Below are 24,389 nucleotides of genomic sequence, written 5' to 3'. Positions count from 1 at the left end.
CATGTAGAGCAACTTCCAGCACCAGAGAACAGAAATGTGTGCAGCCAAGTTAAATGAGCGACAGCGTCAGACCAGGATAACAACACTCCCAGACCAGTGAATGTGAGCACAACACCATTCAAGCACTACCAGGGTTAGATTTAGGGTTAGATTTCCTTTTGGATCTCAGGCCATTTTTCTGGTTCAATGGGGTTTCCGTTCATCTCTGTGTTTCAGCAGTGCCTCGATCAGAGGTCAGGGGTCGGACTCCATCGGGGTCGAGGGTCGGGGGTCAGGGGTCAGCCTGAGCTGCTTGCGCTCCTCACAGTGACACAGCGGCCCAGGTGGAGCAGGTGAGTCCTGCGCTTGGCTGCAGATTAACGGTCTCGGCGGCGACAGCGCATGGCGGGTTCTTCCATACTCACGCAGAGATGAATTGCACTCAGTCAACACCTGCCCAGCCCCCAATCCCACCCCCCCTCCCGCCCCAGTCCCAGGGGACGCCCCTGGAGTCGCTGTGCGTGAATCTGCAGCCACGGACCGGTGCCTGTGGCCCGAGAGGCCCCCGCGCAGCTCCCGCTGGATGCAGCACTTGCGCTCGGCGAAATAAAAGAGCGCTCATTAGCCGGCGTCGCGGACCCGATCTGAGCGAGAGGCTGCTTCTTAACGCCAGGCTGTTTGTCAAGTCTGCTGACAGCTGTTTAATCATAGCCGATTCTGCCAGTCTAGAACGGACACCTACATCCCGGCGCTGTGAAGCCCAGCTGCCACCCAACCAGGGCCTGTGGCCCGCAGCTCGGAGCCCTCCTCCGACGGCCTCTTCAGAGATGACTTTGTCTGAATAGCTGCAGCACGTCCTCGAACTCGCTGTGCTAATTAAGGCCACTGCATACCTTAATTATGAGAAATTTTATGCTAATGTTGTATTCCTTTGTGAATGGCCTGCTGCTTTGTGTAGACATCACGCTTCATTTGCATTTCACAAAAAGGTTTATTTCTATCCCGGGTAAAAACAGAGGAGTGAGCGTGCATGCCTCTGTATGTGTGTGTGTGCGCACGCGTGTGTGTGTGTACAGATGCGTGTGTGTGTACGCATGCATGTATGTGTGTCTGTGTGTGTGTGTGTGTGTGTGTGTGTACGTGTGCGCGTACGTGGGGCGTGTTGGGTAGGAGAGAAACGTCACGGTACACTTTGGTTAACCTTGTGTTCCATTTATTCATTTCAGTGTTTCTGTGTGGTATTTTAATTGAGTGTGTCTGCCCGTTTCATCTGAATATCATTTTCTGCGAAAGCTGAAGGTGCTCTTCGCTGTCCTTCCACCAGACATTCGCAGCTCTGTGTGCCGTCATTATTGCTGAAAAATGATGTAATTGGGTTGGCTGCTTTTATTGAGAATCTTGTGGAGATTTTTCACTCTGTACAGTTTTCAGAATTGTCAGCCATCAGTGATTAGGCATACAGATAGCACACCATCTGCAGAGCTTAAATAATCAAAATATGTGTAACAGGGTGTTGTTTGAAATGAACAGTGCTAATATTTGTAATATCTGTGTATGGGGTGATAGTAGTATACAGACAGCTTTAAAAGTGAGTGGAAGATCAGGTCTGGAAAGAGGGAACTCCATGAATGATGGTTTACAGTGCAGTGCAGCTTGTGCGAAGTGTTACTGTAAGAGTATCTACGCCTCCTGTTCGGGAATATCTGGTGTACACAAATGCGCAATTTTAAAAGTTTGTTTATTATGCAAAGGTGTGGTTATTTCTACACTTGAAAATGACACAGCTTCTCTGGGTGCTCAAAGCGGAGTTAGGATCTTTGTGAAATCACCTCCCACTCAGAGGCTCAGAAAGAGATTGCATTTCACCGCACTTGTCCGTCGTGACCACTTTCACATGACTGACTAGCAAAGGGTAGCAAAGAGTGCTGGACCGCTCGCATTCTCTCCCATTGTAGATCAGCACAGATAATGCGTTTCTTGGTTATTATGTTGATTTCGAGAGCTGGACACTCCATTTGTGTGACAGTTGTCAAACATTCTGAATTAGAGGGGAATTCTGAATAGCTTGTCTGCATGGCCTTTTTTTTAAATACAGCTACAGTAGCTTAGATTTGCACGTTAAAGCAGGAGCATTAAAAAAGTGCAGCGCTTTGGATTCCCCTTGGCCAGGTGCATGTGGAGTATCCACCACCACCTGGCCACCGTTTAGTTTCACACACTGCTCAGAGACGCACGGATGGCTGGAGGGCACATGACACGGGTCAAACCCTTAAAGCAGGGCGTAGTTTTCCTGTGCATGTGTGTCTTGTAGCGTCTGGCCTCAGTGGAGCAACGCTCCTGTGAAACACCTGAAGCCAACCAACGATATCTGCCAGAGCCAGCTGTCTGATGCAGAGAGTGGTCTGGTGTTGTTTTAAATGTGGGCATTTTTACCGATTAGCATGAATTTATACCTTTCTCTGAAACGCATCTCTCGTGCCTGCAGATGACAGATTTCTGTGCCTGCGTTCGGCTCTCTGCCGTGAGCCGGATGTGCTGTGTAAGAGAGGGTGTGGCCGCACGTTCCTCTTTGGGTCGGGACCAGAGACTGTTTCCAGCTCCATGGTTCCAGTCCCACTGGTTCCATGGAACACTCAGTAACTCCAGGGGAAATGCACAGCAGCCAAGACACCTGCAGCATCGGTTCTAGTTTGGCGATTTTAGCGTGAACCCTGCCAGGGTCGCCGTGCTGTGTCGCCGTAGTAACTGGGTTGGTTTCACGCTCGTGCTCTCTGGTGAGCCAGCGGAGCGGCCGCACGGAGATGGATGCGGAGACAAGCCACATATCACCCCGCGAGAGCCGCTGACAGCTTGATAGATGTGACAGATTAGACAGACATTACGGGTCTGGTCTGTATGTAAAGTAATGGTATCTGTGAGTTTGACAAATGCTCGTCCCCCCGTGACGTCCCGCTGACTTACGCCCCCTCCCCCCCCCCTTCTCTCTCCCCGTCCCGCCCAGCCGGCTGCAGCAGCAGTTCGAGACCTACAAGGAGCAGGTGCGTCGGATCGGCGAGGACACCCGCCGCCAGCAGGGTCAGCACAAGGACGACGCCCCCACCTGCGGCATCTGCCACAAGACCAAGTTCGCCGACGGCTGCGGGCACCCCTGCTCCTACTGCCAGACCAAGTTCTGCGCCCGGTGCGGGGGCCGTGTCTCCCTGCGCTCCAACAACGTGAGGCCCTCAGCTCGCCGTGCCTGTCTGTCTGCCTGTCCGGCTGCCTCTCTGTTCTTCTGTCTCCCTGCGTGTCTGGCTGCCTCTCTGTCTGTCTGTTTGTTCTTCTGTCTGCCTGTCTGCCTGCCTGTGTGTCTCTCTGTTCTTCTGCCTTCCTGCCTGTCCGTCTGTCTGTCTGTTTGTCTCTCCATCTGCCTGCCTGCCTGTCTGCCTGTCTGTATGCTGGCCTGTCTGTCTGTCTCTCTGCCTGTCTGTCTGCCTGTCTGCCTCTCTCTCTGTCTACCTGTCTCTCTGCCTGTCTGTCTGTCTGCCTGTCTCTCTGCCTGTCTGTCTGTCTGTCTCTCTGCCTGTCTGCCTGTCGGTCTCTCTGCCTGTCTGTCTGTCTGTCTCTCTGCCTGTCTGCCTGTCGGTCTCTCTGCCTGTCTGTCTGCCTGTCTCTCTGCCTGTCTGTCTGTCTGTCTCTCTGCCTGTCTGTCTGCCTGCCTGCCTGCCTGCCTGCCTGTCTGTCTGTCTGTCTGTCTCTCTGCCTGTCTGTCTGTCTGTTTGTCTCTCTGCCTGTCTGTCTGTCTGCTTGTCTCTCTGTCTGTCTGCCTGCCTGCCTGTCTGTCTGTCTGTCACTCTGTGTTTACACGCCCCCTGAACTCTCAGCCCATCTGCCTGCTCTGTGAGCTGCTATTAGGGTTCCAAGGACGCCCCCTCACAGCATGTCCCGACACTGCCACAGTGTTAATGGGAGGTGTGTCACACACGCTCGCTGCGTTGATTATGCGGTGTGCATGCACCACATGGCCTCTGTGATTCCACAGCGTTGCAAATAATCCTGCACTGAAGCCGGTCAGCAGAGGCACGTGTAATCAGCGCTCAATGAAGACTGAAACACTCTGGGTGGGATTTAATGATTTAATGAAGGATTGTGTTTAAACAGGGTGGGGAAGACACGCAAAAATGTACATGGGTTTCACTGCATATGAGATGAATGAAAATCCCAATTAATAACTAGTTTTCCTGTCCTGCTCTTGATGCTGTACACATGCTGTTCCTCAGTCCTGCACTGGGTTTTCCTGGGAGGAATGCTTGGTCAGGGATGTTGAAAATGAGCATCCAAAGCTAATGTGCAGCACCAGCCTCCCGTGTGCGAATGTACAGACCTCTGAAAAAGGGTGTGAGGGCTTCCCTTTCAAACACAACTGAGAATTAGCCTTCAGTTAGCTTTCATTAGCTTTCATTTCGTAAATTATAGATACATGAATATATGCATAAAGATATCTATCTATCTATCTATCTATCTATCTATCTGTCTATCTATCTATCTGAACGGATAATGTTAAAAAACACAAGACATATAGGTACAACACAGGTAATAATGCCCCAGAAATGTCAGGCGTACAAAAAGCGGCGTAGCGCTGTGCCTTTTATTTATTGCTGTATGACTCTCAGCATGGAGATAATTTACTGACAGAGAGTCTTTTTCCTGGTAAATTACGATCTGTTTATGCCTTTGCTAGACGACAGATAATTCTTCGACATTAAAGCGAAGCATTACACTTTCATTTGCATTTGTGGTCCGCACGCGATGTTGTGATATACTGTCATCAAATAAATTCTGCCGTAAACTGCTTAAAACGAAGAAATACCTGGCAGCTGGGTTTCCCTTTACCAGGCCAGTTATACAGTTACTTCCTACCTCTTCTGTAGGCCGTGTGCCTGTTAGCCTAATCTAGACATGACCAAGGGTAGAAACATATATTTTTTTTGTTCATGCAATTCTGAATTATTAATTATGAATAACATTAATTCCTCTGTGGTTTTTGTAATTCCTAGAAAATGCATTTTGTGCGTGAACAATTTCTAATTTCTGCTCTCGCGTTTTACATTTCTGTATAATAACATGTGTAGCAGGTTTGTTTTCACGTGAGTCCTCGTGATTTAGGTGAAGTCACATGATTTCAGTGCTGTCCTGGAGTGGGTGAACTGGGCGTTTCTTTAGAGCGATAGTAATTACCTGCTATACATAACTAATCCTAGTAAATTGGCAATTACCTTCATGCTGGCTGCAACTGCCTGGAAGGAGCTTTTTTAGCAGTGTCCCTCTTAGGCTGGCAAGTCAGGTCCCCTCTATACAGCTCATAACAGGCATAGGGCTGTTTCTCACATGACAAGGGTCAGGAGCCGAGGGGCTTCAGATCGGCCTATACATTTATCAGAAGACAGACTGGTTTTTATTTTAAGCAAGTGCTGTGTGATTCTTTTTGGTAGTTTGTTAGCTTCTAAACACAACATTTTTGGTAATCTTATCAGTTTCCAAAACTCGTGACTTACTGTGTATGAAAGAAAATAAACATTGGATAAACTGATTACTTACTAAAGGACAAGACGCTTTGCAGCTAGACTGAATAGATTCCCGGGTTGTGTTGCCTTTGGAGGATGGATCCTGCCCACCCATTTGCTTATCTTAGCAGATGATCTGATCCAGGGATGCTTACATAGTTTTAAATTTCACCCATTTAAACAGCTTGTAGAGGTAATCAGGGTTTAGCACCTTGCCCAAGGAACAGCACCCCCATGCGGGAGTCAAACCAGGAAAGCTGGGGTTGCTAGCGGTAACTGGCGGACGGCACTGTTGGCCTGTGTGAGTGTGCGGAGGTAGAAAGGCTACTGTACAAACGATGATGTAAGAGCTGGGGGGGCAGACGCGGACGGGGGGGGGCAGCCGCTGATGAGTGTGGAAAGGTTAATGAGGCATTAGAGGGAGAACACGACAGTGCCGGCCGCCAGGGGGTTTCTGGCCGGAGTGGAGGCTCAGCGGGGCGGGCGGGGTGGGGGGTGCCACGCAGGAAGACACCTCAAATAGCGACACCTTCCCGGGGCTCGATATTTAACGATCGCCGCCCCTTGGAGCCGGCCGCCTTTCGGAAACCCGGGGGCCCTAATGAGTGTTTATTCATAACGAGCCCCGTCACGGAGAGGCAACAGAACGGGGAGGCCTTGATGTGCGGATTAGCAGAAAGGTGGAAGGACACAGTGGAGGCCGGGGGAGAGAGAGATAACACGCAGCTCATTAAGAGGAGCTGCACTCCGACCCCCGGGCGGCCGAGGGGGGAGGGTGGGTGGGGTGGCGTCTCTTTTAAAGATGTGTCAAACACCAGCCCGAGAGCTGGGAGACAGAAACACAGCCTGAGCTGGGATCTGCATCTCGCTTCGTAGTGAGGATTGACCCTGGCGTTGGGGGTGCCCTGCCCATCCTCAGGGTATGGAGGTCTTTCTGTTTGGGCAGTGTCATCCCACCTGTGTGTGATGAGGGTGCATGGCCCTCCTGCTGGTGGGGGAGGGGGGGGGGCAGAGCTCATTACCTGTTGATGAGGTCACAGCCCTGGGCTCCCTGGCGCCTGCTGCTTGGCGGCCCGCGGCCCTGCTATGCTGCCTGCAGGTGTGAGAGTCACGCTGGCCAGAACCAACTGGCGGGTCTGTGTCCTGCACAGAACCTGGCCCGGCCCTGGAGAACCGGCAGCACCGAGGCTGGACCTCCCAGGCAAGCAGGAAAACAGACGAGGGAGGATGGAGGATCTAGAGGATCAGTGTGGCCCTGGCAGCCAGGCTGGCGGTTTTAGCTAAGCTAATTGGTTGATGAATAATGATTGTGCCTGGAGGTAAAACTAAGCAGGAAATAAGAATACGTGCAGTGTTGCCATGCTAATGAACACACAAACCTGAGCGTGAAAATGTACATTTATAATAGTGCTGATAATACATGTAATGTAATGTAATTCAGTTTGTGGCCCGCTCTTACTGCACAAGATATTCTTCTAAAACAACAATGAAGTCTAAACAGCAGCAACGGTAACTCCAGTCGACTCCACTGTGCCGATGTGAATTGATCCACGATGGCAGCTGACACGTATGACTGTGGTGTTTTTGCCGTCTGACTGTTTTGGTGTTCGCTAATCACCACTGAAGCACTTAAGTCAGCACTATGGCTCTTTTTAAAATCGACGCGGTCAGAGTTTGGAGATGGATGCGTTTTATGACTCACCCTAATTGAAAGCAATATTGCATCTGCAGTGAGGGACACTCATGCGCATGCTGAGAGCGTAAATAGCAGAGAGACAGAAGCCTAAGCAGGAGCTTTCTGTAAGTGCTCAGCTCTTCAGGATCATCTCGCCGTCAAAAATGCACTTACAATTGCTATTTCAGAGAATCGCCTTCTCTTCTTCTTGATATTATTATTACTGTAATAGATGGCAACTGTTTACATTATTTCAGCAACAGATCATATGGAATGTTGCAGAAGAAAAGCTCATTTTTCATTTTTTTATGTTATAGAAATGTTCCTTACGTATTCCAAATTATTCCAAATTATTTCGATTTGACTCATCGCGTTGTCTGTTTGCTTTCATGTGCCGAAAGTATATTACAGGAATGGCAAAAAATCTTTCCTGTGTCGTAAAAGTTACTGCTTGCTTATAAGGGGCTTCTCCCTTATTTGAGCAAACCCGTCCTTTTCAGAAACAGCACTTTTTATAGTCCTTAGCTGCGAGATTTAAATGTGAGAAGGGAATCAAATAACACCTCTCCAAGCAGCAGCAACTTATCAAGGACAGGTCTAAAGGTTTTTTTTTTTTTTACTTTGCTTCAATGATTTTCTCTCAACTTTCTCATTAAAAAAAACAGATTCTGCTGACAGCAAATCATTTGACACAGGATTTGGTGAGACAGTGACACTGTCTTGAAATAGGCTGAACAAAACCAGGCCCCCTCTCATGCCGGTGGAGGGAGGAGTATCCAGGACACTCCTATGCTCCCCCCCCCACACGGCCGGAGTTAATGACACTCAGTGTGAGTGTAAGCTGTCCCATCGCAGACCCGCCTCTTCACGCCGGCAGAGTGTACGGTCACGCAGTGTAACGCGTTACCTGCTGGGTAACAGGGTGGAATTATGGGAAGGGTTTGGCGCTCTGTACCGGCAGCTCCCTGAGCTGGGCTCGCAGGCGTGAGTGCGGCAGATGGGTGTTGTTTTTACACCAGCAGCCGGTGTAAATCCTCCTGATTGTTTGTGATCCTCATGGAGTCCCCAGGCGGCTCTGTGGGGTCTGTCAGCCGAGTGGAATAACTGCGTCAGGACGTATGTGCATCGCCTTATTACAGAAATATCTCCTATTCATGCCTGCTGCTCTCACGCTGGCTATCATATTCTGCCTGTATTATTATTACGTAAAAAGAAATTCTCAGGTCAGTTTTTCCATTTTTCCCAGTTTTAGGAGCACAGAGTTTATTGACATGATGGTATTAGCATTTAGCACTCTGGTGATCACCAGAGTTCCCCTTAGGGACTGTGAAAGAGCTCTGTTCAGCAGGAACTAATACATAATAATTCATGTTAACCCATTGATTAATTTTATTCTTTAATTGCTTGATAGAAATATGAATATAACCCTCGTTATAAGGGCCAGATGTGACCCAGAAAGCTGCAGTACTGAATAATGTCCTGCAGGTGTCACCATGCAAGAAAACAAAATCACGTCACGTTGACTGCCCTGGGATGGGAATGTCTTCCCTGAAACTGTTTTCTAGACAGTTACACCTGTGGTAAAATTCTGTCCTGCAGTCATAATCTGATTCATCTCGAGTGCACCCCTGTTCTCAGACCAGTGAAGACATCAGCAGAGAAATATGATGATAGCCTGTTCAGTTTCTGTTTCTGTTCAGTTCTAGCGGTGTCACGTGCAGGAACAGTTGTCCTGGTGTGTTGCATGTCACCGGCACTGACACTGCAAAAACCGGAAGTAGAACACAGGCTCTGCAGTGTTATTTCTGATACTGTCCCGTGGAAATGAACGCTGTCTTCTCTCTCCCTCTCTTCCCCCTCTCTCCTACCATACCCCTCTGTTTCTACCCCTTTTTCTCACTCCGCACCCTTTACGTGGACGGCATGGCGCAAGGAGGACAAAGTGGTTAGCAGCTTTTCTTCTGTGGTTACTGCAGACTGCAATGCTGTGCTTCTGAGCAGAGTCAAGAGCATGAGCCTTCACTGTAGTGTCTGAGCATGCTCGTTAGCCACATGTTGCTTAAGCACTGTTTTCCCTGGCCCAGGAAGGTGTGTGTGTGTGTGTGTGTGTGTGTGTGTATGTGTGAGTGTGTGTGTATGTGTGAGTGTGTGTGTGTGTGTGAGAGTGTGTATGTGTGTGTGTGTATGTGTGTGTGTAAGCACGCATGTTTTTGTGTGTATGTGTATGTGTGTGTGTGAGTGTGTGTGAGTGTGTGTGTGTGTGTGTGTGTGTGTGTGTGTGTGTAAGTGTGTGTGTGTGTGTGTGTGTGTGTGTGTGTGTGTGTGTGTGTGAGTGTGTGTGTGTGTATTGTGCCCATGGGCCTCAGGTTACCCTCCGTCTGCATCCCTCATGTGTGTGGGATTAAACCCATTCAGAATTTTTTTCCTCCATCACTGTTGTTCTTCACAGGTGCATTACTGAACTTGAAGGTGATTGTGTTGTTGTTACTGTAGGTTTAGTCCCATAACAGTAGGGCTCATGTGTTTAGAATCTGTCTTTCTAACGTGTGTCCATTGCTTTATCTGTTCCCCTGCAAAGTATCACATAGTGAAGGACAGGGTAAGCTTCACTTGGCCTTCCTGCATGATCAGCTTGCATCTGCTCTAAACTCAGGCTGTGGAATGGGGTGGTGGGGAAGGGGGGGGGGGTTGTGCATGAGTTCTCCCGTGTACCCCTGCTGACCCTGAGACTTGCCCTGTGTGAGGCTCAGAGAGTGGGTGTACAGGCAGGTGCTCCGTCTGGCTGTAGAGGAAAGGGGCGCTCCAGTGTACTGCCGGCCCACTCTCTGGGACACCCCGAGCATGCTGATACCGTCTCAGACTGCTGATACCGTCTCAGACTGCTCACTGTCAGTCCACAGAGTTCCGCTGACACAACTCTGTTACAGCTCTCTTTAAATAATGCTTTGTTATATAAATTCAACTCCAGTTTGCTACTTAGAGAGTAAACCAATCACTACATTTTTCAGCACTAGTGTGGTTCCGCTTCCTAGCTGTGACGTACCAGCACATTCCTGGCCTGTGATGTCACAAACAGCCAATCCTGACTTGTGATGTCACAAACGGCGACTCCTGACCTGTGATGTCGCAAACAGCCAATCCTAGCCTGTGATGTCGCAAACAGCCAATCCTGGCTTGTGATGTCACAAACAGCAGCAAGCACTGTCCCCTTGAGAGAATGTGTCCATCACTTTGCGGAATGCTTGTCATGTTTTCCTGTGCTTGCCTGTGTTCTGATGCTTGATAAAGCTTCAAAATTCAAAGTTTCATTATCTAACACATAACTGACACATTATAAATGCAAAGTAGGCAAATCATGAATCTTTATTTCTACACTTTAATTTTCATCCACGTCATTCTCATGGCATGGTTCTGCGCTGCTGAGGAGAAAACGTGCAGTTTTAAGCCTGCAGTGTGTCCATTTCAGGCTGGTGTCAGTCGCGCTGCTCCTCACAGTGTTCCGACCAGAATATTGATGGCAGTAAGAGACATGGGCCAATAATATGCCTGTCACTCCCTCTGCGAAAATAACACTGTGAGATGATTATTATTGATTTGCTGCTCTCTGCTTTTGCATTCAGTTTATAGAATTTTTATTGATAGGGAGCTGATATGTCTTCAGGATGAAGGTTTTTGCCCTGAATAAAGCTTTTCTGTGCAGCAGAGAAATATCTCACATGCACCGGGTCTTTAAAAGCAAGGCTGGTTAATTGGACCCCCTTTGATGACAAGAAAGCATGAGGTGTCAGATAGCCCAGAACAGAAGGTTATACAGTGCCATCTAGTGTCACGATTAAGGATCACATCCCAGAGGTGTTCATTTGTTTCACGTGGAAGTAGGAAAAACAGGCTATCAAATGGACACAGCCCCCATTGTGAGGAGTGTCAGTGGAGTAAAATAAATACTGGCGCTTACACTGGAAATGGAGGACTTTGTCCCAGGCGTGCACGCACTGAATTAATACAGATATCGATCTGCTTAATTCTGAGAAAATTCAGTGTTCGGAAAAGGAGCAAGGTGAAACTTATCATAGTATCGATCCAGCAGAGGGCTTGTCGGAGGGGGATGTATGTCTCGCCGCGCAAAGAGTGAGAGTTGTACATTCCTAATGTCAGCAGGGACTCGTAATAAATTATTAACCCCGTTGGCCTGGTATTTAACAATTGAAATGCCTCATATTTGAGGGGATTGTGAGTGGCCGTTATAAATAGCCCGGTGGGTAACATTCTCCCTGAGCTGATGTATCGCCTCATTAGGAGAAATGGACAGTAATCTCTTTTGTGGCCGTCGTTCATCCCCATCCGAGATGTATAATTTAGTGAGTTATTGGTTGTGCTTTGGCCCACGCTGGGCCATATGTCAAGCTGCCAGGAGAGCTTGCCCTGTCCAACCACTTCCTCCTGCCCACTCCCAAAGGGTTCCATTTATTTCACCTGTTTGGGAAAGCTGACATCCTCAATATTCATTCAAAAAAAAGCCCCCCCCCGATCCCCCCCTCCAACCCTTCAGCGGCAGATGGAGGAGATTGAATTAGAGGGACAAAAGAGAAGAGGAAAACTGGTGCTGATTAATGAGAGCTGGGTGGCGGGGCGTGATTGCTCAGGACCAGCCTGAGTCAGAGGGGTGAGAAACGGACAGGGCTGACGGGGAGAGGGAGGACTCTCCCTGCCCCCTCGTCCCAAGACTGGGGGGTCATTGTGATCAGCTCTGCATCCTGTGTCCGTTCGGGTTTCACCCCACCATGTGGTACAGGTGATTGACATCCATCCCTTAGCCCTGCCCCTCAGCTCCCTCCTCCCCCCCACACCACAGAGTTCTGTCAGAGGTGGACTCAAATGTGGCGTGTCTCGCAGCTGCAGGGATAACTGGTTATCCTCCACCCTGTGGCCTTAACCTGGTGAAGCAGTGGCCCTTGAAGAGAAGACTTGTGTGAGACAGGCATGCTTGCTGCACTTGCTGCAGTTCAGGGAGCGACTTGCACTAAAGTCTCAGAGGTTGAACCGCGTGTCCTGTGTAACGTATCATCTGCACTACTGTAGACACAGAAGAGGACACAGAGGTCACCCGGTGCATGATGGGATACATTTACATTTACATTTATCTATTTAGCAGACGCTTTTATCCAAAGCGACTTACAAAAGTGCATACAGCAAGTATAGCGACAGTACGGGGACAGGATGTGTACAGTTCCACAATGATACAGTTCTCAGCTGAGATCAAGGTCTGTTTGAGGACACAGTACTATCAGATTGTACAATTACAGCCTATAGGGCAACTAATACAATACACCTTCAAACAGCAAACTTCAACAACTTCAAACGGCGCAATGAGCGTCAGGGTAAAGGCGGCAACAAGAAACAATTTAAAAAGCACAATTTAAAAAGCACAGCAATTTACAACAGCACTGATTGGGGGGGGGGGCAGCCTTGGGTCAATATGCTTGGGTCAATATGCTTGTAGTCTGACTGTGGATAAGACAGCCATGGTAGTGGTGTCCCAGGTTAAGGCAGCTCTCTGAACCACTCTTCCTCTGTAGGACACACCCCAGGCACAGAGCCTACAGGCTCACAGTTCCAGTACCCCCCTGTCCCACACATCCCAATGTGACCCAGATCTGACTCCACCTGACCCAAAAGCTTCTTAACGCAGGAGTTAGATGCACCCACTGGATCTGTGGTAAATATATCCTCAGATACATCACTAAACCACAGATTATCATTGATTTTCTCCTTTTTTTCCATGTGCACAGAAATAGCTCTTCAGAGAAAGAAATGAAGCAGAAAAAAAATCATATAACAATATTACAGCCACTATTTTCCACAAACCTTGTGTAAACTGTTGTATGAATGCATATTACGTGAGCAGTTATTATGAGGGCCGGAAACACACTTACAAACACAAGCACACGTACATGAACATACAAATGCTCACATACTCACATCCACGCATGCGGAAACATGCACGACAACATCCACCCACACATGTCCGCACACGTGCACAGTCACAGATGCACACACACGTATGCATACACCCTCACACACACACACACACACACACACACATTGACCTCATTCATGTTATGTCGTGCTTTTCTGCTTTCAGTGTGTGAGTGTGTGGGATGTGTGGTTATTGACAGACCCTCTAGTCTGGCTTCTTCTGCTGTGCCCAGTTGTCAGCATAAAGGGACTATCTGCTTCCCTGTTTGATATGGTATTAATTGATTGCAGAATCCCAGCACTCAGCCTGGTCTCCTGGCGAGTAACACCAGCTCGAATGCAGAGCAGCCTGTACCCAGCCCTGGCTCCCAGCATCCTCCATTCCTCCCCATCTCAGGCTGGTTACCATGGAAAGAGGCGCTTTGAAAAGCAGAGAGTCTTTGAGCTGCAACATACAAGAAATGATATAACATGCGCTTGTGTATGTGTGTGCGCTCCTGCACTGATTTACCCACCTGCACACGCTCACTATCAAGACCAAACACACACACGCACACACACACATACACACACACACACTCAGCCACTCACTCCCCCAGACATACAGACACACACCCTCACACATACACTTAACAACTCACTTATTCACTCACCCTCACACACACACATTCAACAACTCACTCATCCACACACACCCCCGGGTCATACAGAGAGCACTCTCTACAGCCTGGTGAGGTGAGTCTTAGAGAGACCTCTCTACAGCCTGGTGAGGTGGGTCTTAGATAGAGCTCTCTCGCCAGTAGTGGGATGGTCAGGGGGTGACGTACGCTGAGTCATCCCCCTGATGGCGGCAGTGTTTACAGGCATGGAGTGGGACTGTTTTCACCAGCACATTTGGCAGAGCAAGTGGACCTTGGGCAATTTGGAACTCCACAAGTGAGGGCGTCCAGGAGCCTAGAAAAACCTTTCACACACACGAGTCTCACATTCACTGTCTGCCTACAGGGTGCCTGTTCTCTGCAGCACACGCTCTGAAGCATGCCTCGTACTGTACCGCAGGCGTGCCTTTGGAAATAAGGTATCTTAGCATTTTTCAGCAGGACCCGCCATACTGCTAGATTAGAAAAAGCCGCCGCCCTCCCGCCTGCTTGAATTCGCGGATTATCTCTAGATTATTTCAGTCCTCCTGGACCACAGCAAACATCGGAGAGCATTCTTTACATGAGTAATCTTCTACAGAGCCAGCGAAAATGTGTCAGGACGCGACGCTTCAACATCACGCGCTTTCTGTTTCAAACTCATTTTGTTGCAAAAGTGTTTGTTTTCACAGAGGTCAGAGTTTACGCCCAGATCGCCCCTCTCCCGTGTGACCGCCGTGTGCCGTGCCAGGGTGTGGCGGGTGTGGTCGGTGACGCCCGGGGTGGTCAGACGGGGGAACCCAGCGCTGGCCAACCGCGCTGGGTCCTGTTCAGGATGTGGTATTAGAGCGCGCCCTAATCCTCCGTGTGCCTGTCTCTCCGGGTGCGCTGACAGCTGTGCCTTGCACAGATGATTTGCTTCAGATCAGTTTGGATCCGCGCCAGGGGGGGGATTCGGGATTCAATCAGAGCGTAATGCTTTCTGTCCGTCCAAGCGCGGGGCTTCACCAATGCCAGGATCGCCGGTCGCGTTTTCCACAAGATCCATCGCCGGAATTAATTTTTTTTTGGGAACCTCCTAAAAACTCAAAAGCCAATGTCAGGACCCACATTCATTTGCCCTTTGGTTTATTTTTAATTTAAGCGTAGCCACAGAAAAGCACACATTTGATGATAAAGACCTCAGTCAACCTTGCAAGAGACTCTATTTTCAGGAGAGATGGCTACCTGTAAGTATAGTACTCTTAGCATGATAGTACCATTGTTCATTGTAGTTGTGACAGACTGTTACTGTGTGATGCGGCTATAAGATCAGAGTTACTCCTTACTTCTACTCTGGCTGTAAATTTGAATCATGCGTTTGAATTATGTGTTGATCGCGTGTAGAATGAAGCAATCTGTAGTGGTGATGGAGTTACTGTCTGGAGTGGTTAAGCTCGAATCTCGCTGTGTTGAAATGTATTTTGCAGTCTGGGTAACTGTGACCTCATTTCGATTTGCTCTAATTCCTGATCAGCAAAGTAACTCGGATGGCAGCGATTGCTCTCCCATGCCTGGAATGGTGTGTGTTTTATTACACTGGGAAACAGAGTGTCAGGATGAGAGATGGCCTGAGAACATTGTGTTTTTGTCCTACTCCGTTGTGACGGAGTGCCGTCACTACGGTTGAGTATGTGCTCTGACTGCTATCCCAACGAGCCTGGCTCTTTGGCGTCGCGGTCAAAGTTGCATGGTTGGTACCCTATAAACCCAGGTTCAAGGCCGGGAGGGATGACTGCTCTCGCCCTTCGCTACAAATGGTGTCAGAGGTGGGATGGCTGGCTGCGAGGCCATCGGAGGCGTGCCCGGTGTGGGGTTCAAGGCCGGGAGGGATGACTGCTCTCGCCCTTCGCTACATCCGTGTTCATGTCCTGGGCTGAGGCACTTGTATATTCAGTCCCGTTAGGAGGCTCTGTGTTGGGTCGTCCGCATGGCTGCGAGATTCTGGTGTTACGTTCGCTGGTGAATGAATTTTCCTGGATCAGATGTCAGTTCAGAGTGTTTTGCGCTTCAGGTCACTTTCATTGAGAATGTCTGCTCAGGGGCCTGGCTCCCCGTGAGAAAGAACTGTATTTAACACTTATAACAGCGTTAACTACAGACCGCCAGCTATCGTATGGTCTACATCTGGTCTACAATTGGTCAGCAGCATGACTATAAATGGCCTCGACAACAAAGTTTACACCAGAACTCAAGAAAAGTTCAGCTGTTACTTCTCGTAATACTTTGCTCCAACTCGCCGTTAAAGCCGATGCAATTCACGGAAACTAGGGCAGAACTGTGACTCTAAAAAAGAACTGACATTAAAAAAGGTTTGGACTAATAGCTTAAGCATTGTTTAAGATCACAGCAGCTGCCGTGTTGCATCCGGTTCAAAAACATGTAAATGGGGCCGGTGGCAGAGTTTTTCTGCCGGTGCCAGCGCTCGGAGCCATCTGTGCGTGAGATCCGTTGGACGGCTCCGCCGTGCTTGGGCAGGGGATATGTTGATACAGAGAGCCGCGCGCACATGTGTGGGAATGCGCTGTTGGCTCCTGACAGGCTGGGGTAAAGCCGAGTGGGGATCAGCCGCGCTGGTGGCCTGGCTCTCCTCCCCGATCCCCCGGTTTTCAGCTCTAATCAAAAGCGATCCCAGAGGAAGAGGAGGAGAAAAAAGAACAAGAAAATATTGAATGTGCCAAGGTATTTTTGGAAAGCGGCCTCTCTGCCTCCAAGTAAATGCGCCGATCACAATTCATTTGCAGGAAGAAAAAACTAGATGTCAGGAACACCAAGCTAGATACATAGATACTGCAGGAAATGGGTGTGTCAGTGCGTTTCCCTGCCTGTGTCAGTGCGTTTCCCTGCCTGTATCAGTGCGTTTCCCTGCCTGTATCAGTGCGTTTCCCTGCCTGTGTCAGTGCGTTTCCCTGCCTGTGTCAGTGCGTTTCCCTGCCTGTATCAGTGCGTTTCCCTGCCTGTATCAGTGCGTTTCCCTGCCTGTGTCAGTGCGTTTCCCTGCCTGTGTCAGTGCGTTTCCCTGCCTGTTTCAGTGCGTTTCCCTGCCTGTTTCAGTGCGTTTCCCTGCCTGTGTCAGTGCGTTTCCCTGCCTGTGTCTCTACCGATCTGTTCTGTGCTCTGCTCTGTCTGCAGGAGAGAGAGAGAGAGAGAGGGAGAGAGAGAGAGTGAGAGAGAGAGAGAGAGAGAGAGAGAGACAGAGAGAGAGAGATTTGCACCTGCTAGATAGTCCCACATCTGTCTCTGGCTGCCCCACACACCTGAGAGAGGCGGGTTCTGATGCCGCTCTGAGAGGCAAACTCCGGAGCTGCTCTGGAGCGCTCATCTCCTTTAGTGCTTTTATGCGGACAGCAGTCAATCCCCCCACCTGCCTACAGGTGACATCACGGAAGATACGCAGCCATTATATCTGTCTACACCTGTCTCTGGTCAGCCTCCCCTCAGTCAGCAACCTGTGGTGTGATCTGACCAGTATTCTGTGATTTTTATGTGAGTTTATAAGGGCACCTCTCTTTGTTGGATGGCAGGCAAATATGAATGCAATTTCTGAACGCCGCTTAAAATAAATAAAAAGAAGAACATGATTACGAGTATAAATATAATCCAAGAACAGTGTAACATTGCCTGTAGTCTGTTGCTGGTTATATACGTATCTGTATATTTTTTCTTTAAAATTCAACAGAAGATTTGTAATATTGACATCATTGAAAGTCGTGCGCATTATTGGTATTTAGCAGATGCTGTCATCCAGAGCGACTTACATCAGTTGCAGTTTTGTACGATGTTTCCCATTTATACAGCTGGATATTTGCTATGGCAATTCAGGGTTAAGTACCTTGCCCAAGGGTGCAGCAGCAGCGCCCCAGTGGGGGATCAAAGCGGCAACCTTCTGGTTACGAGTCGTTTTGTTCTGTGAGTAGGTCGGCTCCCTCACCGCCCTTCCTCTCTCTGTGTTTCCTCCTGCTGCCAGGTGATGTGGGTTTGCAACCTGTGCCGTAAACAGCAGGAGATCCTCACCAAATCAGGGGAATGGTTCCCGGGGCGGGGCGGAAAGCCCCCCGGCCTGGGGGCGGCCGTCAGCGACCCGGCCATGTGCGCAGAGGCTGAGCGTGAGAAGAAGGTGCGCTCCCGCTCTCAGATCCCCCTCGGCAGCCAGGACGCCCCGCCACCCGCCCCCGCGGACCCCCGCAAGGGACCCGACTCCGCCCCCACAGAATCGCCCACCCTCAGGTCCCGCAGTGAGCCTCCAAGAGACAGGTGAGCCACGACCGGGGGGGGGGGGGTGACAGGCACCCAAGCAGACAGCCTCCACAGTGACTGAAAGCACTCAATACCTTTCATACTGCTCTGTAAGCAGCTGCATTGTGTGTTATGAGCATTAGTAATCAAAACTGCCCATCTACTTGTTTCACTTGCTGTTTACTTTACATGTAGTATCGAAGTGTGTTTGGGATTCTGCAATCTAGTGACTGTGATGCATGGTAGTGTGTGTGCTTGGCTTCCCTCAGTTGTAGGCTGTCCAGTCCGGTTGCACAAGTTAACTTGTGGTAGTGTTTGAATGGTGTTGTGCTCAGACTCGCTGGGCTGGGAGTGTTGCTAGTCTGGCACTGTTGCTCATTCACCTTAGATGGATACACTTCTGTTCTTTTGTGCTGGAAGTCTCTCTGGATAAATGAGACTAAATGAATGTAATGTCTTAATGCCAAACACTGTACTCAGACTCCTGAATACCACAAAAGAGGCACATTGCTGATTAGAGGTATGGTTACTGAGATTCTGCAGTGTGGACCATACCTACTAGCTAAACTATGCTTCCTTAAGGTATTGTTTCACCCGGAGTTTTTAATTCTGAATCATATTTGAATACACTGATAAATTTTGATGGATTTTTATCTGTGCTTTTTACTACCAAGAATGAAAATCACTTTTGTAGAGATTTTCCCTTTTTAATCTGCTATATTTGGTCTCTGCTTTCGAGTTGTTTTTTTTTTTTTTAAATCCCCCTTGATAAGTTGTTGTTTTATCTTCCCTGGTCTGGACAAGTGGTTTATCCCCCGAAAGGGCCCTCTGAATGAATTGTCTTCCTATTGCTTATATGCATAGAACAAGGTGAAACGCGGTTAGAAGAGATTCAGCTGATCAGCCCGTGTCCCTCACACACACACACACATGCTGAGAGGTGAGGCTGTGAAGCAGGATGATTGGCTGTTCTCTGCTCTTCCCTCCTGCCCCAGGAAGAGGCCGGTGTCGGTCCCAGAGCAGAACGGGAGGTCAGGGGTGCAGGCGGAGCGCCAGCGGGGTCCGGGGAAGCTGCCGTCCCAGGCCTCGGAGGAGAGGCGGGAGGGGAGGAGGCTGACGAAAGCGCGGTCGCAGGAGCACCCCAGCACAGAGCCTGAGGGGGGCGGGGCAGAGCCGAGGCGGAGGGAGGGGGAGGGTGAGGGCGAGGGGGAGAGGGGGGAGGAGCCTCAGGCGCGTTTCCGCGGGAAACTGCAGCCCGAGGAGCAGGAGATGCGGGCCCACACCAAGGGGCTGGCGCTCAGGGAGGAGGGCCTGGCGGACAGGCGAGGCGGAGGCGAGGGCGGGGGCGAACGCAAGCCGCCCCTGGAGAACCACCGCTCCTACTCCGTGGACAGGGCGGACAGGACCGTGGGGGGTGGAGGGGTGCAGGGCGGCCCCCAGTCCAAACAGAACCACGGGCCGCCGACCCCTGCGGCTGTCCGGGCGGGGCCGGCCGTTTCCACGGCGCCGCCGGACCTCAGGGAGCCCCCGGACTGGGGCAGGAAGCCGCAGGGCCACCTGGACCCCGGCGCCGCCGCCCTCCTGCGCAAGGCCAAGCGGGAGAAGATGGAGAGCATGCTGCGCAACGATTCGCTCAGCTCCGACCAATCCGAGTCCCTGCGCCCGCCCCCGCCCCGCCCCTACAAGACCAAGCGCGGCGCCAACAAGCGGCAGATGTCGGTCAGCAGCTCGGAGGAGGAGGGCGGCTCCACGCCCGAGTACACCAGCTGCGAGGACGTGGAGATTGAGAGCGTCAGCGAGAAAGGTGGGCGTCCGTCTCTGCGTGACCGTCGCCCTCGCGGCCACCGGGCCCTGATACTGTATATGGTCTCTAATGTGTTCCCTTTCCTCCGCATGATTCATATAAATACACAGGTACCCTGCTGTAAATCATACAGCTATGCAGGCGGAGCTTGTAGAGAAATGGTCTTTTCACCCAGTGAGGTCAGCAGTGAGAGGGGAGGGCAGACCATGTGACAGCGTGTGGGCCAATGGGAGGCGAGGGATTCCTCTCAGTGCCCTCCTGTTTAGCTGGCAGAGTTGCTAAACACAGACTTAAAAGGTCAGTGTATCAGCACATGCTGGAGGCTGAAATGTAAATACCAGGCTAAGCTTTGCAGACCAGACACACTCTGAGAGGAAGCTCCGTCTCCACACTGCCGCGGCTTCACGGCACTCAGCACGAGCCGGGGATTTCGGGTTTATCCTAAACGAGGTAAATCACTGAAATGTAAGGGATTTTCACAGCCATTACTGCTGATTGTGGAGGCTGACGTGAAGTATTGTATGAGCTTGGAAATAACATTTTTGAGTGGTGTTTTGGTTAGTTTACTATGCTCTACTTCACAAATTATGTTGATCTTGGGTGTAATTCAGGAACTTTATTTATTAACTTTATTTATAATTTTATTTAAATACTGACTACAAGCGATCCCTGAGCTTCCATGTAAGATGGAAAGATGTAAAAATGAGAAATCTTCTACCAGGTAATATCACATGGCAAGAAACCTGGGCAATTTGTGTATATCACAGATGCTTGAATTGGTTAGTAGAATATGTACAGTTGTGACAGTTAGTAGAAACACATTGAAGCAGATGCAGTAATTGCCAAAGTTTATGCTTCTGAAGGTTTTCATGAGTTTTCAGCCTGTATTTTTGGATTTTTTTTTGTCTTGAAATTGTGGAAAACTGGAAAAAAGAAAATTGTTATTTAAATAGATATTGGAGAGGATATCACTGAAAACAAGGGTTCCTAAAAATGAGACATCAAAGTGTGATCATATCTTTTTTATCCTCAGGTGACAAAACATTACACAACTAGAACAGGATTATTCCAATGTTATAGATATGTAACTGATGTAGCTACTGAGAAGCTTTTTCATCTTTTCTACCATCCTTATGTATATGTTCACTTTGGATTGTAGATCAGTACAGTATCTAATCCAACTGACTGCTTAGTCTTTCGCTGTATTATAAATTTTAATCAGGCACATGATCAGGCAGAGGTAGTGTGTGTTGAGGTGGGGCTTCATACTTGTTGGGCTGCTCATTGCTCTGCTGGAAACAGGCAGACCTGGCTCCTGACACACGGCCTTCGGACTGTCTGTCTTTTTGCCTGTGTGATCGAACGTGGTAATCTACGATGCTTCCTTTGAGAACCATGACATTAAATGGCAATGATGATCATGGCAGCGGTGTTGATAGCGTGGTAATGGAAACCTTCGGTGGCTGTTCTGAGGTCCCGTCCTTGTTGTTCGGTGATTTAGCCATCCTGTGCAGAAAGGTGCTCACATTTGGCTTCTCACATCTGAAAAAACAAAAAACTTTGGATCAGAATTTTTAACCCATGCCGCATGGGTGAATCCTGGAACACACCCGCTGTAACTGCTCTGGAGTTTATCTTGTGGAGTTAAATGGACTTCTGCTGGTTTTAGCACAATACTTGTTGTGTGTGATAGTGTGAGTGTAGTGATGAAGTTTCCTCTGCTGGTCTTTCCGATGTGGCAGTGCTGTGTGATCCGGCACTGTCTGCTCTGAGTGAGTTTACCGCGTGGCTTTGTGGTGATGTAACCTTGCTGTGGTTAGTGTTACTGTGGTTTTTGCTTCTCTGGTGTGGCGTGTACTGACATCTTGCGAATAAGTCTCTCTGAAGCAAGCAGTGCACACACATGGCTCTGTCTCTCAGAAAGGTCGGCCATTTGGACATTTGCAGACTCTAGCGCTTCATTTCTATGTACAAACCCTGCTGCTTGCGGCAATCCATTTCATATTTGAGGTCCTGTGTTTTTAGGGCAAGATGTGTAAGAATTAGGTCAGGTGAGTGATGATGTAACTGTGGTTACAGTCAGCAGAGATGCATCTTCATCATTCTTGTTGGATTTAATATTAAGGCTTTGGAATTCGTTTAACTTGACCATCAACACAGCTGTAGTGATTTTATTTGTCTGGCTGTGCAAACTCCCTGGTCTAATAAGCTGCTCTAGACTGTGAACTAGATGAGTGTGTCCCGTTAAACCGGGGGAGGGAGAAAGCGACCGGAGAGCAAGGAGTGTGTTTGCAGACCTCCTTCCCAAACAGAGCGCAGTGCGCACACTTCCATTTTTACCACGATGAGAGACCTGTTTGTAATGAGCTGGCCGCCACCGTTGCTGTCGGCATCTGTGCCAAACATGACATGCGTACAGGCCGTGGACAGGTTTACCGACACAATCGAGTACGCAGAATGAGATGGTGACGTTTTATGGCACAGAGCACTGTGAAACATAGGGAGTCGAGCGGTTTTAACGGACAAAGCCCCTAGCTTTAGTGGGAGTAGATATAGCAGTGGCAGGAGACTTTAAGGCCGTGTGGGAAAATAAGAGAGAGTGAGAGTGTGGTTTCATTGATAAAAATCTGTGCAGGGTCTAATAATCCTGGGAATTCCTATGCTGTCGAAGCCAGTGAGTTTGGCTTTCAGGGGACAGCTTGCATTACTGTGTAACAGGCAGAATTTAATTCGGTGCCTGGTCTTCTCTGAGTTATCCAAGCGTCTAAATCAATTCCTCTGAGCAAATATGTCACACTGTAACTGCTTTTCACCACCTCTTGTTTAGCTGAATTCCTCGTGGTTTTGTGGTGTGGCCTTTGTGGTTTCCTCTGGCTGAGGTCAGCTGGAGGGAGCTTTCTGTTTCTCTCCCTCTCCCTCAGTGTTTTTGGAGTGAATCACATGGTGGTGGAGCAGGACTGCAGTCATGCGCTCATGGGATTGGCACTCTCTGGAGGACGGCCTGAGCATGCAGGCCGCGGCTTCCCACTGGCAGACCCGGCGCTATGGGGGTGCTTAGGGGTTCACTGCACCCCCAGACGGACCTCAGTGCACACCCAGTTGTCTCCTTATATCCCCATGCCTACATGTACAGTGTTTATGACTTTTTGTGCACCCCCGTGGTTTGCAGTTGCACCCCTCTGTATTTTCTCCTGGATCCGGGCTTGCCCGCGGGCTCGTTCGAGCCTGATGACACTTGTCAGGTGTACGTCTCTATCGCAGAACAAGCCCAGAGCGCACATAGCCCGCACCGTGGAGAGCATCAGGTGAGCGGGAGGGACGCGCCCCCGTGCCCCCGCGCACACAGCCTGCCTGGAGACGGCATGCGCCCGTCTGGCCCTTCTCAAACAGCGTCAGACGCACATCCCCGAACCCGCGGGACCCCAGAGGGGCCGCTCAACGTGACAGCCTGGCGAGGTTTCTTTTTTTAGAAGAGAAAATATTCAATAAACCTGGGGCCTGCCTATGTAAACAGAGCTGTTCTAATGTGTGTCCGGTGCCATCTTCCTTATGTAAATAAGCAGCCCAGCAGCTATGTGCTGTTTATACACCCACCCCAGCCCCCTCCTCCCTCCTCTCTTTCCTCGGCTCCCGTCTTGAGTTTTTCTCTCTTCTCTCCAGGTGACTGGGAGTGCTATCCCCTGGACCCAACCGTGTGGCATGTAAGTGTAACTGCGGGTTGTTTTGGGAAGATGCGCTTCTTTTGCATATCTCAGGTTCGGGAGGCAGGGGCACATGGGGAACTTATGCCTCCTAAACTGTGGAAAACACAGAGGATGTGACAAAGACCTAGCAATGGAGTCAGCCAACAGGCACCACTTACCACTAGTGTAAAATGGTGGTATACATTCAGTTATAGAGTAAACAATTGAAGAAGTGTAGTTTTAAAGTATAGTATAGTATATCATGATGCCATGCAGATACAAGAAAAATTGAGTTCTTGACACTTTTGTATATACAGTTTTATGAATCTATTATGGATTATGCACACACACAGGCATGATAATAATGTGTGTGTGTGTGTGTGTGTGAGTGTTTGCATGTGTTGCGTGAGTGTGTATGTGTAAGGGAACACAGTGTGTGGGGGTTAGATGAGGGTTAGATGAGGGTTAGATGGGCGTTAGATATAAAGAGATGGTTCCCTCACTCATGCCCTCACTGTTCTCCACAGCATCCTGTTACATGGCAACCGTCCAAGGAAGGTGATCATTTAATCGGGAGGATCACTCTGAGCAAAAGATCAGTGATGCCAAAGGAGACTGGCGCTCTGCTGGGACTAAAGGTGATTGCGTGAGTTATCCTGCACGCGGTCTGATAACAGCCCTGCTAACTGACCCGCACTCCGGTCTGTGAGGTCAGCAGCAGAATGTGGTTTGTGACATCACAAAGGGAGTGAGTAGGTGTCGGATTGTGCTGATTTGAGTGATGCGGTCAGTGACATCAGTGGCAGCACACTGTCA

The 24,389-nt window shown here is 49.5% G+C and overlaps 2 protein-coding genes across 4 annotated transcripts in view; both read left to right on the top strand.

Annotated features, from left to right (window-relative positions):
* LOC118790271 (regulating synaptic membrane exocytosis protein 1-like) overlaps nucleotides 1-19,293 on the top strand; it is a gene marked incomplete at its 3' end in the record, with an annotated part of 45,817 nt that extends 26,524 nt beyond the window's left edge. The window contains exons 3-7 of the mRNA XM_036547175.1: nucleotides 2,981-3,194; nucleotides 9,131-9,142; nucleotides 17,818-18,104; nucleotides 19,082-19,249; nucleotide 19,293. Coding sequence (XP_036403068.1) covers nucleotides 2,981-3,194; nucleotides 9,131-9,142; nucleotides 17,818-18,104; nucleotides 19,082-19,249; nucleotide 19,293 — 682 coding nt within the window. The remainder of the gene's footprint in view (nucleotides 1-2,980; nucleotides 3,195-9,130; nucleotides 9,143-17,817; nucleotides 18,105-19,081; nucleotides 19,250-19,292) is intronic.
* A 6-nt stretch (nucleotides 19,294-19,299) lies between these two features.
* Nucleotides 19,300-24,389, top strand: part of LOC118790013 (regulating synaptic membrane exocytosis protein 1-like) — a 35,719-nt gene continuing 30,629 nt past the window's right edge. For all 3 annotated transcript variants that reach the window (XM_036546801.1, XM_036546804.1, XM_036546800.1), the window contains exons 1-3: nucleotides 19,300-19,890; nucleotides 23,551-23,591; nucleotides 24,101-24,211. In XM_036546801.1, coding sequence (XP_036402694.1) covers nucleotides 19,356-19,890; nucleotides 23,551-23,591; nucleotides 24,101-24,211 — 687 coding nt within the window. In that variant the 5' untranslated portion in view covers nucleotides 19,300-19,355. The remainder of the gene's footprint in view (nucleotides 19,891-23,550; nucleotides 23,592-24,100; nucleotides 24,212-24,389) is intronic.

This window comes from Megalops cyprinoides, chromosome 15 (assembly GCF_013368585.1).
Source record: "Megalops cyprinoides isolate fMegCyp1 chromosome 15, fMegCyp1.pri, whole genome shotgun sequence".
Taxonomy (NCBI): Eukaryota; Metazoa; Chordata; class Actinopteri; order Elopiformes; family Megalopidae; genus Megalops; species Megalops cyprinoides.
The sequence above is the reverse complement of the archived record's forward strand: the minus strand, read 5'-3'. Positions and strand labels throughout refer to the sequence as shown.